Source organism: Procambarus clarkii, chromosome 67 (genome assembly GCF_040958095.1).
Source record: "Procambarus clarkii isolate CNS0578487 chromosome 67, FALCON_Pclarkii_2.0, whole genome shotgun sequence".
Lineage (NCBI taxonomy): Eukaryota > Metazoa > Arthropoda > Malacostraca > Decapoda > Cambaridae > Procambarus > Procambarus clarkii.
This window is the reverse complement of record NC_091216.1, coordinates 17,260,241-17,281,163: the sequence shown is the minus strand read 5'-3', so window position 1 is coordinate 17,281,163 and position 20,923 is coordinate 17,260,241. Positions and strand designations below refer to the sequence as shown.

Below are 20,923 nucleotides of genomic sequence, written 5' to 3'. Positions count from 1 at the left end.
CCCCATCAAAAGTTGGAAATGATATGATAATTTCTGGCTTCATAAATCAACACGCAATTTGCATATGATGATCGGAGCTTCCCCTGTCGTTGTGAAATGTATCCCCACTTGGTTAACTGTGGTGTCACGTGGTTAACTGTGGTGTCACGTGGTTAACTGTGGTGTCACGTGGTTAACTGTGGTGTCACGTGGTTAACTGTGGTGTCACGTGGTTAACTGTAGTGTCACGTGGTTAACTGTAGTGTCACGTGGTTAACTGTGGTGTCACGTGGTTAACTGTGGTGTCACGTGGTTAACTGTGGTGTCTCGTGGTTAACTGTGGTGTCACGTGGTTAACTGTGGTGTCACGTGGTTAACTGTGGTGTCACGTGGTTAACTGTAGTGTCACGTGGTTAACTGTGGTGTCACGTGGTTAACTGTGGTGTCACGTGGTTAACTGTGGTGTCACGTGGTTAACTGTGGTGTCACGTGGTTAACTGTGGTGTCACGTGGTTAACTGTGGTGTCACGTGGTTAACTGTGGTGTCACGTGGTTAACTGTGGTGTCACGTGGTTAACTGAGGTGTCTCGTGGTTAACTGTGGTGTCACTTGGTTAACTGTGGTGTCACGTGGTTAACTGTGGTGTCACGTGGTTAACTGTGGTGTCACGTGGTTAACTGTGGTGTCACGTGGTTAACTGTGGTGTCACGTGGTTAACTGTGGTGTCTCGTGGTTAACTGTGGTGTCACGTGGTTAACTGTGGTGTCACGTGGTTAACTGTGGTGTCACTTGGTTAACTGTGGTGTCTCGTGGTTAACTGTGGTGTCACGTGGTTAACTGTGGTGTCACGTGGTTAACTGTGGTGTCTCGTGGTTAACTGTGGTGTCACTTGGTTAACTGTGGTGTCACGTGGTTAACTGTGGTGTCACGTGGTTAACTGTGGTGTCACGTGGTTAACTGTGGTGTCACGTGGTTAACTGTGGTGTCACGTGGTTAACTGTGGTGTCTCGTGGTTAACTGTGGTGTCACGTGGTTAACTGTAGTGTCACGTGGTTAACTGTAGTGTCACGTGGTTAACTGTGGTGTCTCGTGGTTAACTGTGGTGTCTCGTGGTTAACTGTGGTGTCACTTGGTTAACTGTGGTGTCACGTGGTTAACTGTGGTGTCACGTGGTTAACTGTGGTGTCACGTGGTTAACTGTGGTGTCACGTGGTTAACTGTGGTGTCTCGTGGTTAACTGTGGTGTCACTTGGTTAACTGTGGTGTCACGTGGTTAACTGGTGTCACGTGGTTAACTGTGGTGTCTCGTGGTTAACTGTGGTGTCACGTGGTTAACTGTGGTGTCTCGTGGTTAACTGTAGTGTCACGTGGTTAACTGTGGTGTCACGTGGTTAACTGTAGTGTCAGTTAACCACGTGACACCACGTGGTCACGTGTATGTAGTGTCAGATCTCTAATATTTTGTTTTGCCTTGTTAAGGCCATATGGGCGCTCTTGTTGACCTCAGGGGCGCTCTTGTTGACCTCAGGGGCGCTCTTGTTGACCTCAGGGGCGCTCTTGTTGACCTCAGGGGCGCTCTTGTTGACCTCAGGGGCGCTCTTGTTGACCTCAGGGGCGCTCTTGTTGACCTCAGGGGCGCTCTTGTTGACCTCAGGGGCGCTCTTGTTGACCTCAGGGGCGCTCTTGTTGACCTCAGGGGCGCTCTTGTTGACCTCAGGGACGCTCTTGTTGACCTCAGGGACGCTCTTGTTGATCTCAGGGACGCTCTTGTTGACCTCAGGGACGCTCTTGTTGACCTCAGGGACGCTCTTGTTGACCTCAGGGCGCTCTTGTTGACCTCAGGGGCGCTCTTGTTGACCTCAGGGGCGCTCTTGTTGACCTCAGGGGCGCTCTTGTTGACCTCAGGGACGCTCTTGTTGACCTCAGGGGCGCTCTTGTTGACCTCAGGGGCGCTCCTGTTGACCTCAGGGGCGCTTACTGTAAATCTAATTTATAATTTCCTGTTTCAGATGTGGCGGCGACGGAGGACAGCCCCGCCGATGACAACGTGCCAGTGTACGACAGCGACGGTGGCGGCCACGACGTCTGGCCTCCAGTGTTGAACAGTCGCCCCGACACCCCTTCAGTATTACACTCTTCTCACCAGGGACAGTATTACCGGGAACAACATGGGTGCTCTACAAGTATTATGTTCGTGTTGTGTGCGGGCGGCGGTGCCATGGGAGTGAGTCAGGCCAGGAGCAACCGCTGGTGGCGCCACGCAAGGAGTGCCTCCGTTGCAACAGTTGATAACTGAGAGTCAGTGAGAGGCAGCGGGGCCCGCCGACCATGGTTGGATTTGTGGATGGTTGGCGCGAGGCAGGACTGCACGGCCCTGGCGACCCTTGACGGCCGACCCCTACACCCTACACCCTCTTGCCACACCCACCACACACACACACACACAGTATTATTCAACCTCTCCACCTACGCCGTGACGCTGATATAATCATCCAGAGTGGAGGGACAGTCACTCCACCTTGGAGGTCACCGTAACGCGTCACTCATGGGCAACTCTTCCCTGCCTGCTGGTCTTCCCGGATGTTACCTCCGCCTCCACCCTAACCCACACTTTGTGTATCAAGTAACCTGCTGACCTGTATCTCTCCTGAAGGTGTTCTACCCACACTCTTGCCTGGCGCAGGCTCCGGGGCCCCGACACGAGGCCCCACGTGTAACTGTGGCAGGTGGTGGAGCGTGAGAGCCTGCAACAGTCAGTAACTATGCAACCTGACAGCAACAGCCCAAAGTTACCCAAGAGGTAGGACGGCCCGGGAAAGCATGGCACAGGTGACCCTCCGGAGGCCGTGAGCGGCGGCGGCCACAAGTGACAGGTGGTGGCACGAGGTGACAGGTGGTGGCACGAGGTGACAGGTGGTGGCACGAGGTGACAGGTGGTGGCACGAGGTGACAGGTGGTGGCGCTCCGTGACGAAGGCTGGCCAAATATACCCGTGGCCAGTCACCGGTGGAGGCGGGGGAAGGCAGGGCGCCGCCTCCTTACAACTCCTCGCTCCCGTCAGTAAGGTTGGCACAGCGTCAGGTGTCGCACGTGCCACTCTGACACGGTTGTTGAGGGCGTGGACGGGGTAGCGGGCGGGCACGGGGGTCCGCCAGAGTGCGACTGTGGCTTCCGCCCAGTCCGCCACCGCTGCTGCCTCCGCCTGGGGCGGCCAGCGTCTGGCCTCGCATGGCCGCGGTAATGTTCCTACGCAAGGCAATGCGTTACTACCGACTGTGGATCTACACGTGCAATGCCGTCCTGCTCGTGTCAGTGTTCGTCTTCGTGGGCGTGGCCTTGAGCGTGGCATCGCACCCCTACCTGACACTGGTGCCAGCGCTGCCTGCCTACCACCCTACGCTTCTCTACGGCTACGTGGCACTGCTGCTGCAGGCGGGCGTCTTGCAGGCGCTGGGCTGCGTAGGGGCGCTCAGACTCTCCCAGAAACTACTCAACATCTACTGGCTGCTCCTGCTGTTCCTGCTGCTGGGAGACGTTGTGGTGGGGCTGGTTTGGCTCTACCGCTTCTCCCACCTCACGGAAGGTCTGCGCCCCTATGCTCGCTCCACTCTGCTCAACCACTACGGTAAGGACGCAGACGTCACGGACGCCTGGGACACCCTCCAGACGGCGGCCAAGTGTTGCGGTGTGGCGGGGCCGCGGGACTACAACACCACGTGGTGGGAGAACCGTCACCCACACGTCTACATCAAGCTGCCGGCGTCGTGCTGCGTCAAGAACGACAGCGAGGGCGCCACGTCTGCTTCCCGCCAGTTTACCTACCCGCAGGCAGACCAGGCAGCGCGCCACGTGGACCCCTACCAGCGCGGCAAGTCCAATTCAGACCATTCCAAAAGTCACGCGCGCCCCGAGAACCAGCCGGGGCGTGCGTACGAGCGTAACTTGACTTGTGGGGACGCTGACGACAAGGACTACCACGCCAAGGGCTGCGCCCCGCACCTGGAAAAGTGGCTGCTGAATTCAGCAGAGACGCTCATGATACTGGGCTTCTGTGTCATAGCATTTATTAAGTTGTGTTTTGTGGGTATTTTACGCTTTGAAATACAAGAAATGATTCAGAAGATAAAAGTGTTACAAGGAGATAATCCATGCGTGCCGAATCCCGAGATCGCGGCGGCCTTGGGCATGATGTCGCCGGAGAAGCCAGGTGAGTGCGGCGGCCTGCTCAGCTCTGGAGGCGGCGACGGTGACGGCTCCGGCAGGGAACACGGCAGGAGAGGCGACGCCCAAGGCGACGCCGAGTCTGCCGCTGCCACACCTCTCACCCAGCCTCGCCTTAACCACCTCTCTAGCCACACTGACGGGGCGGAGTCCGACACCAACTCTCACTGTGCGCTCATCACAGACACGCCCGTGCGCCGCCCGCAGCCTGACAAGCGCAAGCCCAACGGCAATAACAATGATGTTACGGAACTGCGCGAGCTTCGACACGTACGTCAGACACAAATATGATCACGACCTCCAGGCAGCCAGACTGTGAACGTATCGTCCAAGGTCGTTACCGCAGCTTAGGTCAGCCCGAAATAAGTGATCTTAGGCTAGAACGTAACAGAGATAGTGTAGAATATAGGAGTGAGTGTAGCCCGGTGAGGTGGCGAGTACACCCGGGGGGCGTGAGGCTGCTGCTGGTGGTGCCGGCCACTGACGGCCACGTCTATGCCAGCGGCGCCACCTTCCTAAGCCTTAATTACCAAGCTCCCCGGGACGTGTCTCTCGGGGTTTCTGGGGGATGTTCCGCCATGACACGGACGTCAGGTGACGGGTGTCCCGCCACTGACGGAGGACTACCTACGCTCTCCACGAGCGTTGAGAAATACTCAAAGAATTAGGAGAGTGAGAGGAGCGAAGATGATCAAGGAATACGAGTGAGGTTACAGAGGTGGTTCCTGCCCGGAAATATCAAACAAATCACACAAGTTCAAAAATGTGTTGCCAGTGGGCGCCTGAGCGCGGCCCTCGTCTCCTCCGCTGGAGGATGTGAAGCACCAGTAAAGCCTTCCATCTTCACCGTCTCTAAGGTAAGCAACACAGTATAACTTGTATCATGTCACTCATTACCACGCACGTCATTTGTTAGGCACTAAAATAAATACATCAACCGTCTTACAATCTATTTACAGTAAGTGTTTTACGCTGCTATGGAGACGGGGGGCCCAAATTAACTGTGTCGCGTCAATTAATTAATTATTCGAGTGTTTTCTTGCGTGGTCGCTCACTAACGCTGGGTCCAGTCAGGCGGGGCGACGACCAGTTGAACAAGCACATGGTTCTCCCCGCCCAACATTATATTAAAGTTGTCATGACACTCTGAAGCACATCTCTCTCCGTCATACTCCGGAGGGTATACCTAGCTGGGTATACCACTGTGCTTGAGGCCAAGTGGACACACCCCAACACAAGTCGTTCGTATAACAAACAGTATTTGATGATAACATGTAAACACAGCGTCCTCTCTATTATGTTAAGTCACCGTACCTATACCCCTGGGCATTTAGACAGTAATTGATACGAGTAAAGAATACTGGCAGGGTACAAGGTTGGCGTGCTTGGTGGAGGTCCTGGGGGGAGGGGTAGAGGGGCGCCGTACCCAATACCCGGACTGGGAAGGCAAAACATGTAACCCTGAGTTTCCCCAGTAGGTTAATATGGCTCCCTCTCCCCTACACCCACACGTCAACACACCTGACTACTACTCCTCTCCAACACCCACACGTCAACATACACCTGCCTCCCTCTCCTCTACACCCACAGGTCAACACACCTGCCTTCCTCTCCTCTACACCCACAGGTAAACACACCTGCCTTCCTCTCCCCAACACCCACAGGTCAACACACCTGCCTTCCTCTCCCCAACACCCACAGGTCAACACACCTGCCTTCCTCTCCCCAACACCCACAGGTCAACACACCTGCCTTCCTATCCCCAACACCCACACGTCAACATACACCTGCCTCCCTCTCCTCTACACCCACAGGTCAACACACCTGCCTTCCTCTCCTCTACACCCACAGGTAAACACACCTGCCTTCCTCTCCTCTACACCCACAGGTAAACACACCTGCCTTCCTCTCCCCAACACCCACAGGTCAACACACCTGCCTTCCTCTCCCCAACACCCACAGGTCAACAAACCTGCCTTCCTCTCCCCAACACCCACAGGTCAACACACCTGCCTTCCTCTCCCCAACACCCACAGGTCAACACACCTGCCTTCCTCTCCCCAACACCCACACGTCAACACACCTGCCTTCCTCTCCCCAACACCCACACGTCAACACACCTGCCTTCCTCTCCCCTACACCCACAGGTCAACACCTGCCTTCCTCTCCCCTACACCCACACGTCAATACACCTGCCTTCCTCTCCCCTACACCCCACACGTCAACACACCTGCCTTCCTCTCCCCTACACCCACAGGTCAACACACCTGCCTTCCTCTCCTCTACACCCACAGGTCAACACACCTGCCTTCCTCTCCCCAACACCCACACGTCAACACACCTGCCTTCCTCTCCCCTACACCCACAGGTCAACACCTGCCTTCCTCTCCCCTACACCCACACGTCAATACACCTGCCTTCCTCTCCCCTACACCCCACACGTCAACACACCTGCCTTCCTCTCCCCTACACCCACAGGTCAACACACCTGCCTTCCTCTCCCCTACACCCACAGGTCAACACACCTGCCACCCTCTCCCCTACCCCCACAGGTCAACACACACACACCTGCCGCCTCTCCCCTACCCCCACAGGTCAACACACACCTGCTACCCTCTCCCCTACACCCACAGGTCAACACACACACACCTGCCACCCTCTCCCTTACACCCACAGGTCAACACACACACACCTGCCACCCTAGTGTGCATGTACAGCTGGCTGTGTTCTCTACAGGTGTCTCACGCTACACACCTGGGCGTTTGGCCATAGTCACACTTACCCAGGAGTCGTAAGCCAGGAGTGAGTGGAGACACGGGACGAGACCTGCTGCTGTGGACGTGTTGTGAAATTGAAGTGAACGTTTTGTAAAATTGTTGTGAACGTGTTGTAAAATTGTTGTGAACGTGTTGTGAACATGTTGTGAACGTGCTGTGAACGTTTTGTGAACATGTGAACGTGCTGTGAACATGTTGTGAACGTGTTGTGGACGTTTTGTGAACATGTGAACGTGCTGTAAACGTGTTGTGAGCGTGTTGTAAACATGCTGTAAACGTGTTGTAAACGTGTTGTGAACGTGTACCAAACAAGGCGCCTCTCTACCTACCTCCTCCATCCTCCTCACCTAACTAACCAATATTTTCGTTTATAAGGAGTAACGTCAGTTGTCTTATTTACTGAGACGCCGTCCTCAGATTATCACGTAATAACCAGTGACTGACGGCATCATCAACCAAGAGGTGCACATCCACTCCTCGACCAAGAGGTGCACATCCACTCCTCGACCAAGAGGTGCACATCCACTCCTCGACCAAGAGGTGCACATCCACTCCTCGACCAAGAGGTGCACATCCACTCCTCGACCAAGAGGTGCACATCCACTCCTCGACCAAGAGGTGCACATCCACTCCTCGACCAAGAGGTGCACATCCACTCCTCGACCAAGAGGTGCACATCCACTCCTCGACCAAGAGGTGCACATCCACTCCTCGACCAAGAGGTGCACATCCACTCCTCGACCAAGAGGTGCACATCCACTCCTCAACTGGCCACTAATATGGACAAACCTTCAGGTTAAATTTATGGCTCCAAAACAACGTGAACTATTGTATGGCTATATTGATGAGACCTTCCTTACTAATGATAGCTTGTTGGTGATGATGGGAAGGGGAACAATAGGGGTGACCAGGTACTGACAATGTTTATATGTATATATTTTACTGTGTGTGGATAGGTAGGCAGGAGGGTTACTGTGTGTGTGGATAGGCAGGCAGGGGAGGGTTACTGTGTGTGTGGATAGGCAGGCAGGAGGGTTACTGTGTGTGGATAGGCAGGCAGGAGGGTTACTGTGTGTGGATAGGTAGGCAGGAGGGTTACTGTGTGTGGATAGGTAGGCAGGAGGGTTACTGTGTGTGTGGATAGGTAGGCAGGAGGGTTACTGTGTGTGTGGATAGGTAGGCAGGAGGGTTACTGTGTGTGTGGATAGGCAGGCAGGGGAGGGTTACTGTGTGTGTGGATAGGCAGGCAGGAGGGTTACTGTGTGTGGATAGGCAGGCAGGAGGGTTACTGTGTGTGGATAGGTAGGCAGGAGGGTTACTGTGTGTGGATAGGTAGGCAGGAGGGTTACTGTGTGTGTGGATAGGCAGGCAGGGGAGGGTTACTGTGTGTGTGGATAGGTAGGCAGGGGAGGGTTACTGTGTGTGTGGATAGGCAAACAGGAGGGTTACTGTGTGTGGATAGGTAGGCAGGAGGGTTACTGTGTGTGTGGATAGGCAGGCAGGGGAGGGTTACTGTGTGTGTGGATAGGCAAACAGGAGGGTTACTGTGTGTGGATAGGTAGGCAGGAGGGTTACTGTGTGTGTGGATAGGCAGGCAGGGGAGGGTTACTGTGTGTGTGGATAGGCAAGCAGGAGGGTTACTGTGTGTGGATAGGCAGGCAGGGGAGGGTTACTGTGTGTGTGGATAGGCAAGCAGGAGGGTTACTGTGTGTGGATAGGCAGGCAGGAGGGTTACTGTGTGTGGATAGGTAGGCAGGAGGGTTACTGTGTGTGTGGATAGGCAGGCAGGGGAGGGTTACTGTGTGTGTGGATAGGCAAGCAGGAGGGTTACTGTGTGTGGATAGGTAGGCAGGAGAGTTACTGTGTGTGTGGATAGGCAGGCAGGGGAGGGTTACTGTGTGTGTGGATAGGCAAGCAGGAGGGTTACTGTGTGTGGATAGGTAGGCAGGAGGGTTACTGTGTGTGTGGATAGGCAGGCAGGAGGGTTACAGTGTGTGGATAGGCAGGCAGGAGGGTTACTGTGTGTGGATAGGTAGGCAGGAGGGTTACTGTGTGTGGATAGGCAGGCAGGAGGGTTACTGTGTGTGGATAGGCAGGCAGGAGGGTTACTGTGTGTGGATAGGTAGGCAGGAGGGTTACTGTGTGTGGATAGGCAGGCAGGAGGGTTACTGTGTGTGGATAGGCAGGCAGGAGGGTTACTGTGTGTGGATAGGCAGGAGGGTTACTGTGTGTGGATAGGCAGGCAGGAGGGTTACTGTGTGTGGATAGACAGGCAGGAGAGATACTGTGTGTGTATGTGTATATATATATATATATATATATATATATATATATATATATATATATATATATATATATATATATATATATATATATATATATATATGTCGTACCTAGTAGCCAGAACGCACTTCTCAGCCTACTATGCAAGGCCCAATTTGCCTAATAAGCCAAGTTTTCATGAATTGTTTTTCGACTACCTAGCCTAACCTAACTTTTTCGGCTACCTAACCTAACCTAACCTATAAAGATAGGTTAGGTTAGGTTAGGTAGGGTTGGTTAGGTTCGGTCATATATCTACGTTAATTTTAACTCCAATAAAAAAAATTGACCTCATGCATAATGAAATGGGTAGCTTTATCATTTCATAAGAAAAAATATATTAATTCAGGAAAACTTGGCTTATTAGGCAAATCGGGCCTTGCATAGTAGGCCGAGAAGTGCATTCTGGCTACTAGGTACGACATATATATATATATATATATATATATATATATATATATATATATATATATATATATATATATATATATATATATATATATATAGGGAAGGGAGTACCACCTCTGGCTGGAAGAAGGGGGACCCATAGCCTCGGAGGAAACCACACATAACGCATTGGAGGGAATGTAGGTCCCCTCCAATACAGTTTCTGTGTGCTTTTCTCCTACCACCCCCTTCCCTTTTTTTTTTCCTTTATTGTGTATTTAAAGGTTACAAAACATACAAGACAAATGCCTAAAGGTTATGGATCTCTTGAAGCTCCTCCGCTTCTGGACAGGAACCGAGGACGCAGCAAGCATTTCCCTTCTGGATCGCCACACTGAGACGCTGAAACAAAAAACTGGAAGCCCTTGGGTCTCTGGTGACGTCAATGAGCTTGGAACCCAATTCCTTGAGAAATCCCAAGGCACTCTTGCTCCAGGGGCCATGCGTCTCAGACGCTATGGGAACAAAGAGGTATTGACCTTCCAGTCGCCTGTACTTGAGTGATTTTGCTGTTTTATATATATATATATATATATATATAACTGAAAACTCACACCCCAGAAGTGACTCGAACCCATACTCCCAGAAGCAACGCAACTGGTATGTACAAGACGCCTTAATCCACTTGACCATCACGACCGGACAAAATGAGGTGATAGCCTAAGCTATTTTAACCACCCCACCGCCGGCACTCGGATAGTAATCTTGGGCATAGCATTTTACCAAATCACCTCATTCTTTGGGGCACACGTGAGGAACACAAATGCGAACAAGCCTGAATGGTCCCCAGGACAATATGCAACTGAAAACTCACACCCCAGAAGTGACTCGAACCCATACTCCCAGAAGCAACGCAACTGGTATGTACAAGACGCCTTAATCCACTTGACCATCACGACCGGACAAAATGAGGTGATAGCCTAAGCTATTTTAACCACCCCACCGCCGGCACTCGGATAGTAATCTTGGGCATAGCATTTTACCAAATCACCTCATTCTTTGGGGCACACGAAGAAGTTGCGTTGCTTCTGGGAGTATGGGTTCGAGTCACTTCTGGGGTGTGAGTTTTCAGTTGCATATTGTCCTGGGGACCATTCAGGCTTGTTCGCATTTGTGTTCCTCACGTGTGCCCCAAAGAATGAGGTGATTTGGTAAAATGCTATGCCCAAGATTACTATCCGAGTGCCGGCGGTGGGGTGGTTAAAATAGCTTAGGCTATCACCTCATTTTGTCCGGTCGTGATGGTCAAGTGGATTAAGGCGTCTTGTACATACCAGTTGCGTTGCTTCTGGGAGTATGGGTTCGAGTCACTTCTGGGGTGTGAGTTTTCAGTTGCATATTGTCCTGGGGACCATTCAGGCTTGTTCGCATTTGTGTTCCTCACGTGTGCCCCAAAGAATGAGGTGATTTGGTAAAATGCTATGCCCAAGATTACTATCCGAGTGCCGGCGGTGGGGTGGTTAAAATAGCTTAGGCTATCACCTCATTTTGTCCGGTCGTGATGGTCAAGTGGATTAAGGCGTCTTGTACATACCAGTTGCGTTGCTTCTGGGAGTATGGGTTCGAGTCACTTCTGGGGTGTGAGTTTTCAGTTGCATATTGTCCTGGGGACCATTCAGGCTTGTTCGCATTTGTGTTCCTCACGTGTGCCCCAAAGAATGAGGTGATTTGGTAAAATGCTATGCCCAAGATTACTATCCGAGTGCCGGCGGTGGGGTGGTTAAAATAGCTTAGGCTATCACCTCATTTTGTCCGGTCGTGATGGTCAAGTGGATTAAGGCGTCTTGTACATACCAGTTGCGTTGCTTCTGGGAGTATGGGTTCGAGTCACTTCTGGGGTGTGAGTTTTCAGTTGCATATTGTCCTGGGGACCATTCAGGCTTGTTCGCATATATATATATATGTCGTACCTAGTAGCCAGAACGCACTTCTCAGCCTACTATGCAAGGCCCAATTTGCCAAATAAGCCAAGTTTTCATGAATTAATTGTTTTTCGACTACCTAACCTACCTAACCTAACCTAACCTAACTCTTTCGGCTACCTAACCTAACCTAACCTATAAAGATAGGTTAGGTTAGGTTAGGTAGGGTTGGTTAGGTTCCGTCATATATCTACGTTAATTTTAACTCCAATAAAAAAAAATTACCTCATAATGAAATGGGTAGCTTTATCATTTCATAAGAAAAAAATTAGAGAAAATATATTAATTCAGGAAAACTTGGCTTATTAGGCAAATCGGGCCTTGCATAGTAGGCCAAAAAGTGCGTTCTGGCTACTAGGTACGACATATATATATATATATATATATATATATATATATATATATATATATATATATATATATATATATATCTATATATATATATATATATATATATATATATATATATATATATATATATATATATATATATATATATGTTGTAGGCGTGTTCGCTGACGTGCTTCACCCACGCACCTCGTTACCTTGAGGTTACCTTGAGGTATTTTCGGGGATTAGCGTCCCAGCGGCCCGGTCGTCGACTAGCCCCCCCCCCCCTTCCAATCCAAGCCACTTCCATATTTCCAGTCCACTTAATTGAATCAGTGAGTGATAATAGTAGCCAGAGGGCTGAGTACCCCTCAGTGGTCACAACTTTGTCATCCCTGTTATACCTTATAATTTTATAAAAAGGTTGGTATTTATGTTTTATATTATACTCAGTCGATCTCCAGTGTTCTCGTTATATTCGGTAGTGACCAATGTGCAATTATTTGTTTGTCAATCCCAGACCAGTTGTGATGAAACGGAGACAACATAGACTGCTGGGGTATGTCTGCCGACCTCACCTCATCACAACATATAACTAGAGCATACTGTACAAGACCAACTGGTGTCAGACAACACCATGTTGTGAGTGCTTGAGCCATTCTTTTCCTCAATATGTAAACGAATATATTTTTCGATTACCGATTCAAGCCATTTTCCCACAACAGACGATAGTTAAACACAGATGATGTATCTCACTTCTTAATTCAAAACTGGCACCACATTGGCAACCCTCCATGTTTCTGGCTCGACTCTAATGATTTACTAAATATGTAAGACAAAGGCTCACTACAAGCTCTTCCTTAGATGCTTTAAGCACCCCGGCCGCCTGAGGGTACAAACACTTCATGCAGTTGTCTGTTCTTCAACTGGTTACTTCAAGAACAGACAACTGCATGAAGTGCAGTTGTCTGTTCTTCACTCCAACCAGTCAACCCAGTTACTGGGTTGACTGGTTGGAGACAATGCAGGAGGAAGCTTGCTCTGTGTCACCTTCATACAGTGGATTAATTGCAACTCCTTTCTTTATTATGCACCCCATACCCATACTCCTTTCTTTATTATGCACCCCATACCCATCCCGTGGGCGGTGGTGTAAAGGGTCACAGAGGCACATAATCGGTTCAGGAACTGAACCCTCTAGTTCGTTTAGCTAAGCAAATAATAATATTTTGACGCTAGTTACACAATTATTAATGTTGCATATATATGTACACATCCTCATACATATATGTACATATATATACATATATACATACACATACATATACAATCACCCACACAAATACACACATCAATAATCTTTTGTATCACAAGTGATTCAAGAAGAGGCTCACAACAGTCACTATACAAGGCACTTTACATCTATGGTGAGTCACACAGTTACTAGTCTTGATGCACACCCACCCAACTGGGCGGCAGCTTTACAGTCATGTGCTCCACACCCACCCAACTGGGCGGCAGCTTTACAGTCATGTGCTCCACACCCACCCAACTGGGCGGCAGCTTTACAGTCATGTGCTTCACACCCACCCAACTGGGCGGCAGCTTTACAGTCATGTGCTCCACACCTCACCCAACTGGGCGGCAGCTTTACAGTCATGTGCTCCACACCCACCCAACTGGGCGGCAGCTTTACAGTCACGTGCAGGCTGCACCTACAGTAAGCAAACCTTGGATACCTCGCAAAGTTTCCCGGCAGTACATCATTATGAATGAAGTACTTACACATTTCTTGGACACCATTGATGGTGTTATCTCTGAATTCCGCGATGTTTTCACATTCCATTATATTACGACGCAAAGTATGCGAATAGTTCTATTGACTGAGTTTACATTTGGTCACATCTACATCAGCAGATGTTATAAACTCCCAGAGTCACTTGTAGCCGTTAACTTGTAAGTTACCACTGCTAGGCTTAGGCTCGGCTACAAGTTCCTCTAGAGAGGATTAGATGAGAAAGTTGTCGAAGGCATTTCTTTACGCATTTGTGAATTTTTAATATAAGAAAACCTGGAGAACATGTAGTTGTACTGAAGGGAAGGGAACTATCAGGAGACACCGCCAAGCCTTTACGACTATACAGCACTTGGACTAAACTACGGTACACTCTACAAGCACATATAGGTGAGTACCTCCATGTGAGGTACTCACCCACCAACACCCCTCCCCCTCTCCAGTACCCTCCCCCCCCCCTCCAGCACCCGCCCCCCCACCTCCTGCACCCCAGACCACCACCACCCCCCTTCACCCCCTCCCCCAGAGCAGCAGCCTCTTGGTCTCCCCCCCCCCCCCCCCGCTCCAGGCTGACTCTAATGAGAGAATATTTTACATTCCAGAAAAGGTTAACCATTTTTAGAGCATAAGTTGTCAGGCTCTGTAATGTGTTTACTCCAGAAATGTTGAAATGATACTTTCCGTTTTGTATTTTGTATGCAGATTCATGCGCCTTCTGTGTCGCAACACACCTTTGGCTTTTGTCATTTAACTGTAAGCAAAAATATTACATATTATTATGTCAAAGGTGTGATAGTGCATAAACAGCTTCGTGCCCTTCAACAGTCGACTGTTGGGTGACAGTCAGGTGTGGGGTGATTTATTATTATAATCTCCTAGCTTTCAACCCACGTCAATGTAACACACACACCTGGCTCCCCTGGTAACACACACACACACCTGGCTCCCCTGGTAATACACCTGGCTCCCCTGGTAACACACCTGGCTCCCCTGGTAACACACACACACCTGGCGCCCCTGGTAACACACACACACCTGGCTCCCCTGGTAACACACACACACCTGGCTCCCCTGGTAACACACACACACCTGGCTCCCCTGGTAACACACACACACCTGGCTCCCTTGGTAACACACACACACCTGGCTCCCCTGGTAACACACACACACCTGGCTCCCCTGGTAACACACACACACCTGGCTCCCCTGGTAACACACACACACCTGGCTCCCTTGGTAACACACACACACCTGGCTCCCCTGGTAACACACACACCTGGCTCTCCTTGTAACACACAAACAGCTGGCTCCCCTGGTAACACGCACACCTGACTCCCCTGGTAACACGCACACCTGGCTCCCCTGGTAACACACACACACCTGGCTCCCCTGGTAACACGCACACCTGACTCCCCTGGTAACAGACACACACCTGGCTCCCCTGGTAACACGCACACCTGACTCCCCTGGTAACACACACACACCTGGCTCCCCTTGTAACACACACACACCTGGCTCCCCTTGTAACACACTCACATCTGGCTCCCCTTGTAACACACATACACCTGGATCCCCTTGTAACACACACACCTGGCTCCCCTTGTAACACACACACACACACCTGACTCCCCTTGTAACACACACACACCTGGCTCCCCTTGTAACACACACAGACACACACCTGGCTCCCCTTGTAACACACACACACCTGGCTCCCCTTGTAACACAGACACACACCTGGCTCCCCTTGTAACACACACACACACACCTGGCTCCCCTTGTAACACACACACACACCTGGCTCCCCTTGTAACACAGACACACACCTGGCTCCCCTTGTAACACACACACACACACCTGGCTCCCCTTGTAACACACACACACACCTGGCTCCCCTTGTAACACACATACACCTGGATCCCCTTGTAACACACACACACACCTGGCTCCCCTTGTAACACACACAGACACACACCTGGCTCCCCTTGTAACACACACACACACCTGGCTCCCCTTGTAACACAGACACACACCTGGCTCCCCTTGTAACACACACACACACACCTGGCTCCCCTTGTAACACACACACACACCTGGCTCCCCTTGTAACACAGACACACACCTGGCTCCCCTTGTAACACACACACACACACCTGGCTCCCCTTGTAACACACACACACACCTGGCTCCCCTTGTAACACACATACACCTGGATCCCCTTGTAACACACACACACACCTGGCTCCCCTTGTAACACACACACACACACCTGGCTCCCCTTGTAACACACACACACACACCTGGCTCCCCTTGTAACACAGACACACACCTGGCTCTCCTTGTAACACACACACACACACCTGGCTCCCCTTGTAACACACACACACACCTGGCTCCCCTTGTAACACACACACACACACCTGGCTCCCCTTGTAACACACACACACACCTGGCTCCCCTTGTAACACACACACACACCTGGCTCCCCTTGTAACACACACACACACACCTGGCTCCCCTTGTAACACACACACACACCTGGCTCCCCTTGTAACACACACACACACCTGGCTCACCTCGCACTGACACAGCCACAGGTCAACATGTGACAGTAGTGTTGAGGACAACTAACAGCAAGCAGCCTGGGAAGATATTGACATTACCACCACAGATGAAGTTAGGAGGGAGCCTTAGTCACATGTAGATCTACATGTGACTACGGCTGTGAGTGAACACCGCCATAGATCTACATGTGACTACGGCTGTGAGTGAACCCCGCCATAGATCTACATGTGACTACGGCTGTGAGTGAACACCGCCATAGATCTACATGTGACTACGGCTGTGAGTGAACCCCGCCATAGATCTACATGTGACTACGGCTGTGAGTGAACACCGCCATAGATCTACATGTGACTACGGCTGTGAGTGAACACCGCCATAGATCTACATGTGACTACGGCTGTGAGTGAACACCGCCATAGATCTACATGTGACTACGGCTGTGAGTGAACACCGCCATAGCAGCAGGGACCACACAAACACTCCCCAACAGGAAGAAAACCCGCCTGGTTGTTCACGCTGCCCCTCGCACCCCTGAAGCACCTTGGCCCACGTAACTATCTCCTGGCACCAAACTGTCAAACAATTGGGCAGCTTAAACTACCCACTGGTGGTTGGGAATTGCATCTTGAGGTTATCTTGAGATGATTTCGGGGTTTTAGTGTCCCCGCGGCCCGGTCCTCGACCAGGCCTCCACCCCCAGGAAGCAGCCCGTGACAGCTGACTAACACCCAGGTACCTATTTTACTGCTAGGTAACAGGGGCATAGGATGAAAGAAACTCTGCCCATCGTTTCTCTCCGGCGCCCGGGATCGAACCCGGGACCACAGGATCACAAGTCCAGCGTGGTGATCAGAACATCAAACAAGGGGATATTAGCAATGATGTTCATTAAGATATTAACAAAATCAACATTGTGCTTGAGAGTAATTCCTCCAGACAAAGCTTGACTTTCCTTCTTGCAAGGTGACCTTCAATCCACTCAAGTTGCTCCTTGAGCTTTATGTATGCAAACTCATCTCGAATTGCAATTCCTTGAATTATCAAAGGTTCCTTTGATGTCAACGACGATAATAATTGTGTGTGTGATTAGCGAGATGACTGATAACACTGTTGGCTCTGGTCGGTCGTGTGGTCCTGTGGAGGGTCGACCAGGTCTGTGGTGGCCGGGGTCCCTGGGTGGTCCTGTGGAGGGTGGTGGTCGACCAGGTCTGTGGTGGCTGGGGTCCCTGGGTGGTCCTGTGGAGGGTGGTGGTCGACCAGGTCTGTGGTGGCCGGGGTCCCTGGGTGGTCCTGTGGAGGGTGGTGGTCGACCAGGTCTGTGGTGGCCGGGGTCCCTGGGTGGTCCTGTGGAGGGTGGTGGTCGACCAGGTCTGTGGTGGCCGGGGTCCCTGGGTGTGGTCCTGTGGAGGGTCGACCAGGTCTGTGGTGGCCGGGGTCCCTGGGTGGTCCTGTGGAGGGTGGTGGTCGACCAGGTCTGTGGTGGCCGGGGTCCCTGGGTGTGGTCCTGTGGAGGGTGGTGGTCGACCAGGTCTGTGGTGGCTGGGGTCCCTGGGTGGTCCTGTGGAGGGTGGTGGTCGACCAGGTCTGTGGTGGCCGGGGTCCCTGGGTGTGGTCCTGTGGAGGGTCGACCAGGTCTGTGGTGGCCGGGGTCCCTGGGTGGTCCTGTGGAGGGTGGTGGTCGACCAGGTCTGTGGTGGCTGGGGTCCCTGGGTGGTCCTGTGGAGGGTGGTGGTCGACCAGGTCTGTGGTGGCTGGGGTCCCTGGGTGGTCCTGTGGAGGGTGGTGGTCGACCAGGTCTGTGGTGGCCGGGGTCCCTGGGTGTGGTCCTGTGGAGGGTGGTGGTCGACCAGGTCTGTGGTGGCTGGGGTCCCTGGGTGGTCCTGTGGAGGGTGGTGGTCGACCAGGTCTGTGGTGGCCGGGGTCCCTGGGTGGTCCTGTGGAGGGTCGACCAGGTCTGTGGTGGCTGGGGTCCCTGGGTGTGGTCCTGTGGAGGGTGGTGGTCGACCAGGTCTGTGGTGGCCGGGGTCCCTGGGTGGTCCTGTGGAGGGTGGTGGTCGACCAGGTCTGTGGTGGCTGGGGTCCCTGGGTGGTCCTGTGGAGGGTGGTGGTCGACCAGGTCTGTGGTGGCTGGGGTCCCTGGGTGGTCCTGTGGAGGGTGGTGGTCGACCAGGTCTGTGGTGGCCGGGGTCCCTGGGTGGTCCTGTGGAGGGTCGACCAGGTCTGTGGTGGCTGGGGTCCCTGGGTGGTCCTGTGGAGGGTGGAGGTCGACCAGGTCTGTGGTGGCCGGGGTCGACCAGGTCTGTGGTGGCCGGGGTCGACCAGGTCTGTGGTGGCCGGGGTCGACCAGGTCTGTGGTGGCCGGGGTCAACCAGGTCTGTGGTGGCCGGGGTCGACCAGGTCTGTGGTGGCCGGGGTCGACCAGGTCTGTGGTGGCCGGGGTCGACCAGGTCTGTGGTGGCCGGGGTCGACCAGGTCTGTGGTGGCCGTCGAGGGACACCATCGGCATTAACCGCTGCTCCACGACGGAGCAGTCTTCTGTATGACCAGGAAGGACCAACCTGATGTCCAGGTTACTGAGTGTCGTGGGGGGGGGGGCACTTCTGGCCTCCTCAGCTGGTGCGCATGCGTCAGCCTGTATCTCTTAGTAGCTATAGACCATCATTGAACACACGCACAACGCCCCCAACCCACGCACAACGCACCCAACCCACGCACAACGCCCCCAACCCACGCACAACGCACCCAACCCACGCACAACGCACCCAACCCACGCACAACGCCCCCAACCCACGCACAACGCACCCAACCCACGCACAACGCACCCAACCCACGCACAACGCCCCCAACCCACGCACAACGCCCCCAACCCACGCACAACGCCCCCAACCCACGCACAACGCACCCAACCCACGCACAACGCACTCAGCAAACCGGTGTCACACATACCGTGTATGTCAAACGAGTAAAAACAAAAACAAATCAAGATCAGCACGCGCCAGGGTGCACAAGACAAGGCTGCGTGCGAGGGGGGGGAGGCGTCTGCGTGCGAGGGGGGGGGGGAGGCGTCTGCGTGCGAGGGGGGGGGGAGGCGCTGTCTACCCAGGCGAGGCCTGGGTAGACAGCGTATGGTCAACACGCCACACAGGATGGCTAGGAGGATTGTATTAATAATAATATAAACATGTAGCAGCGCTTTATATGAGGGTGAAGAACATAGGGTGTTTAGTGGGGCCTCCAGGGTGTGTAGTGGGGCCTCCAGGGTGTGTAGTGGGGCCTCCAGGGTGTGTAGTGGGGCCTCCAGGGTGTGTAGTGGGGCCTCCAGGGTGTGTAGTGGGGCCTCCAGGGTGTGTAGTGGGGCCTCCAGGGTGTGTAGTGGGGCCTCCAGGGTGTGTAGTGGGGCCTCCAGGGTGTGTAGTGGGGCCTCCAGGGTGTGTAGTGGGGCCTCCAGGGTGTGCAAGGGGCGGCCCTCCATATCCTGCCAGTGGTGTATCAGCAAGTGTCAAGTGTGACTGTGTGGGAAGAGGGGGCAGCAGTACCCCTACATGCCCCCAGCTGCCCTACACTACCCCACAGATATAGCCGTGGAGGTCACCACCACGGCCTCTCGCCCTGTGGCCACACGCCAGAATATTACTTTCAATTAAAATTAAATTCTTCATCATTCAATACCTTCCCTCTAACAAACATGTGTTTCTCAGCAAACAGTTACATCTATATACTGCTAGTCAGGTGTGTGCCTCTCAACACACACACACCTGACTAAGTACTACTGGGCAGTCTGTGAGGACACTGACAATTACAACCTGAGTACAGTAATTAACAGAATACAGAGATGAAGTATGCAGTATCAGCCTGGAACCCGCGCGTCTTAAGCATGTAAACCAAACTAGTAGCTGGCAACGGTGTGGTATAACTAGTAGCTGGCAACGTTGTGGTATAACTAGTAGCTGGCAACCTTGTGTATCACCAGTAGCTGGCAACGTTGTGTATCACCAGTAGCTGGCAACGTTGTGTATCACCAGTAGCTGGCAACCTTGTGTATCACCAGTAGCTGGCAACGTTGTGTATCACCAGTAGCTGGCAACGTTGTGGTATAACCAGTAGCTGGCAACGTTGTGGTATCACTAGTAGCTGGCAACGTTGTGTATCACCAGTAGCTGGCAACCTTGTGTATCACCAGTAGCTGGCAACGTTGTGGTATAACCAGTAGCTGGCAACCTTGTGTATCACCAGTAGCTGGCAACGTTGTGGTATAACCAGTAGCTGGCAACCTTGTGTATCACCAGTAGCTGGCAACGTTGTGGTATCACTAGTAGCTGGCAACGTTGTGTATCACCAGTAGCTGGCAACCTTGTGTATCACCAGTAGCTGGCAACGTTGTGGTATAACCAGTAGCTGGCAACGTTGTGGTATCACTAGTAGCTGGCAACCTTGTGTATCACCAGTAGCTGGCAACGTTGTGGTATCACTAGTAGCTGGCAACCTTGTGTATCACCAGTAGCTGGCAACCTTGTGTATCACCAGTAGCTGGCAACTTTGTGTATCACCAGTAGCTGGCAACCTTG

At 52.4% G+C, this 20,923-nt stretch overlaps 2 protein-coding genes across 2 annotated transcripts in view; one reads left to right on the top strand and one right to left on the bottom strand.

The window, feature by feature from the left end:
• LOC123767553 (CD82 antigen) overlaps positions 1-20,923 on the top strand; it is a 690,815-nt gene that overhangs the window by 490,143 nt on the left and 179,749 nt on the right. Inside the window, exon 3 of the mRNA XM_069310377.1 lies at positions 1,989-5,057. Coding sequence (XP_069166478.1) covers positions 3,208-4,491 — 1,284 coding nt within the window. The 5' untranslated portion in view covers positions 1,989-3,207 and the 3' untranslated portion in view covers positions 4,492-5,057. The remainder of the gene's footprint in view (positions 1-1,988; positions 5,058-20,923) is intronic.
• LOC123767767 (uncharacterized) overlaps positions 1-20,923 on the bottom strand; it is a 672,233-nt gene that overhangs the window by 643,701 nt on the left and 7,609 nt on the right. The gene's annotated exons all lie outside the window — the stretch shown is intronic.